The sequence below is a fragment of the Nanorana parkeri genome, unplaced genomic scaffold (assembly GCF_000935625.1).
Source record: "Nanorana parkeri isolate BGI_ZX_2015 unplaced genomic scaffold, ASM93562v1 scaffold748, whole genome shotgun sequence".
Taxonomy (NCBI): Eukaryota; Metazoa; Chordata; class Amphibia; order Anura; family Dicroglossidae; genus Nanorana; species Nanorana parkeri.
This window is the reverse complement of record NW_017307016.1, coordinates 213,951-214,734: the sequence shown is the minus strand read 5'-3', so window position 1 is coordinate 214,734 and position 784 is coordinate 213,951. Positions and strand designations below refer to the sequence as shown.

The following is a 784-nucleotide window of genomic DNA, read 5'->3' as shown; positions in this document are numbered from 1 at the left end:
GGGGGAGGGGACATTAGAGTGTAAGCTCCTCTGTACAGAGACTGATGTGACTGTGGGGGGAGGGGGCATTAGAGTGTCAGCTCCTCTGTACAGAGACTGATGTGACTGTGGGGGAGGGGACATTAGAGTGTGAGCTCCTCTGTACAGAGACTGATGTGACTGTGGGGGGGAGGGGACATTAGAGTGTAAGCTCCTCTGTACAGAGAATGATGTGACTGGCTCAGTGTTCTCTGTACAGCGCTGCGGTATAGGTCAGAGCCATATCCATGTATAATAACATATATTATCCCTCCAGGTATAACCGTCTCCTGGCCGTGCTCTCCCAGACTCTCAGCGACCTGCTGAAGGCCATGAAAGGTCAGGTGGTCATGTCATCTCAGTTGGAGCTCATGGCCACCAGTCTGTATAACAATTCGGTGCCGGAGCTCTGGCGGGCAAAGGTGAGTCCCCGGACGCGGTCCCCGGCGCCCTCCGGCAGCATTTAGTCCTCCTCCGTTGCCCGCGTCATTTGAACCATTGCTTCTCCCATCCAGGCGTATCCGTCGCTGAAGCCGTTGTCCTCCTGGGTGATCGACCTCCTGGAGAGGATCAGGTTCCTCCAGAAGTGGATCGCGGACGGAATCCCGGCCGTCTTCTGGATCAGCGGCCTGTTCTTCCCTCAGGCTTTCCTGACCGGAACCTTGCAGAACTTCGCCAGGAAGCACGTCATCTCCATCGACACCATCTCCTTCGACTTCAAGGTGAGAAGCCCAACCGAGCCAACGGCTGGGGAACACAACTCACC

General features: G+C 56.2%; 1 protein-coding gene across 1 annotated transcript in view; it reads left to right on the top strand.

The window, feature by feature from the left end:
* Window positions 1–784, top strand: part of DNAH1 (dynein axonemal heavy chain 1) — an 85,920-nt gene that overhangs the window by 83,073 nt on the left and 2,063 nt on the right. Inside the window, 2 exon segments of the mRNA XM_018564373.1 lie at window positions 296–440; window positions 534–740. Coding sequence (XP_018419875.1) covers window positions 296–440; window positions 534–740 — 352 coding nt within the window.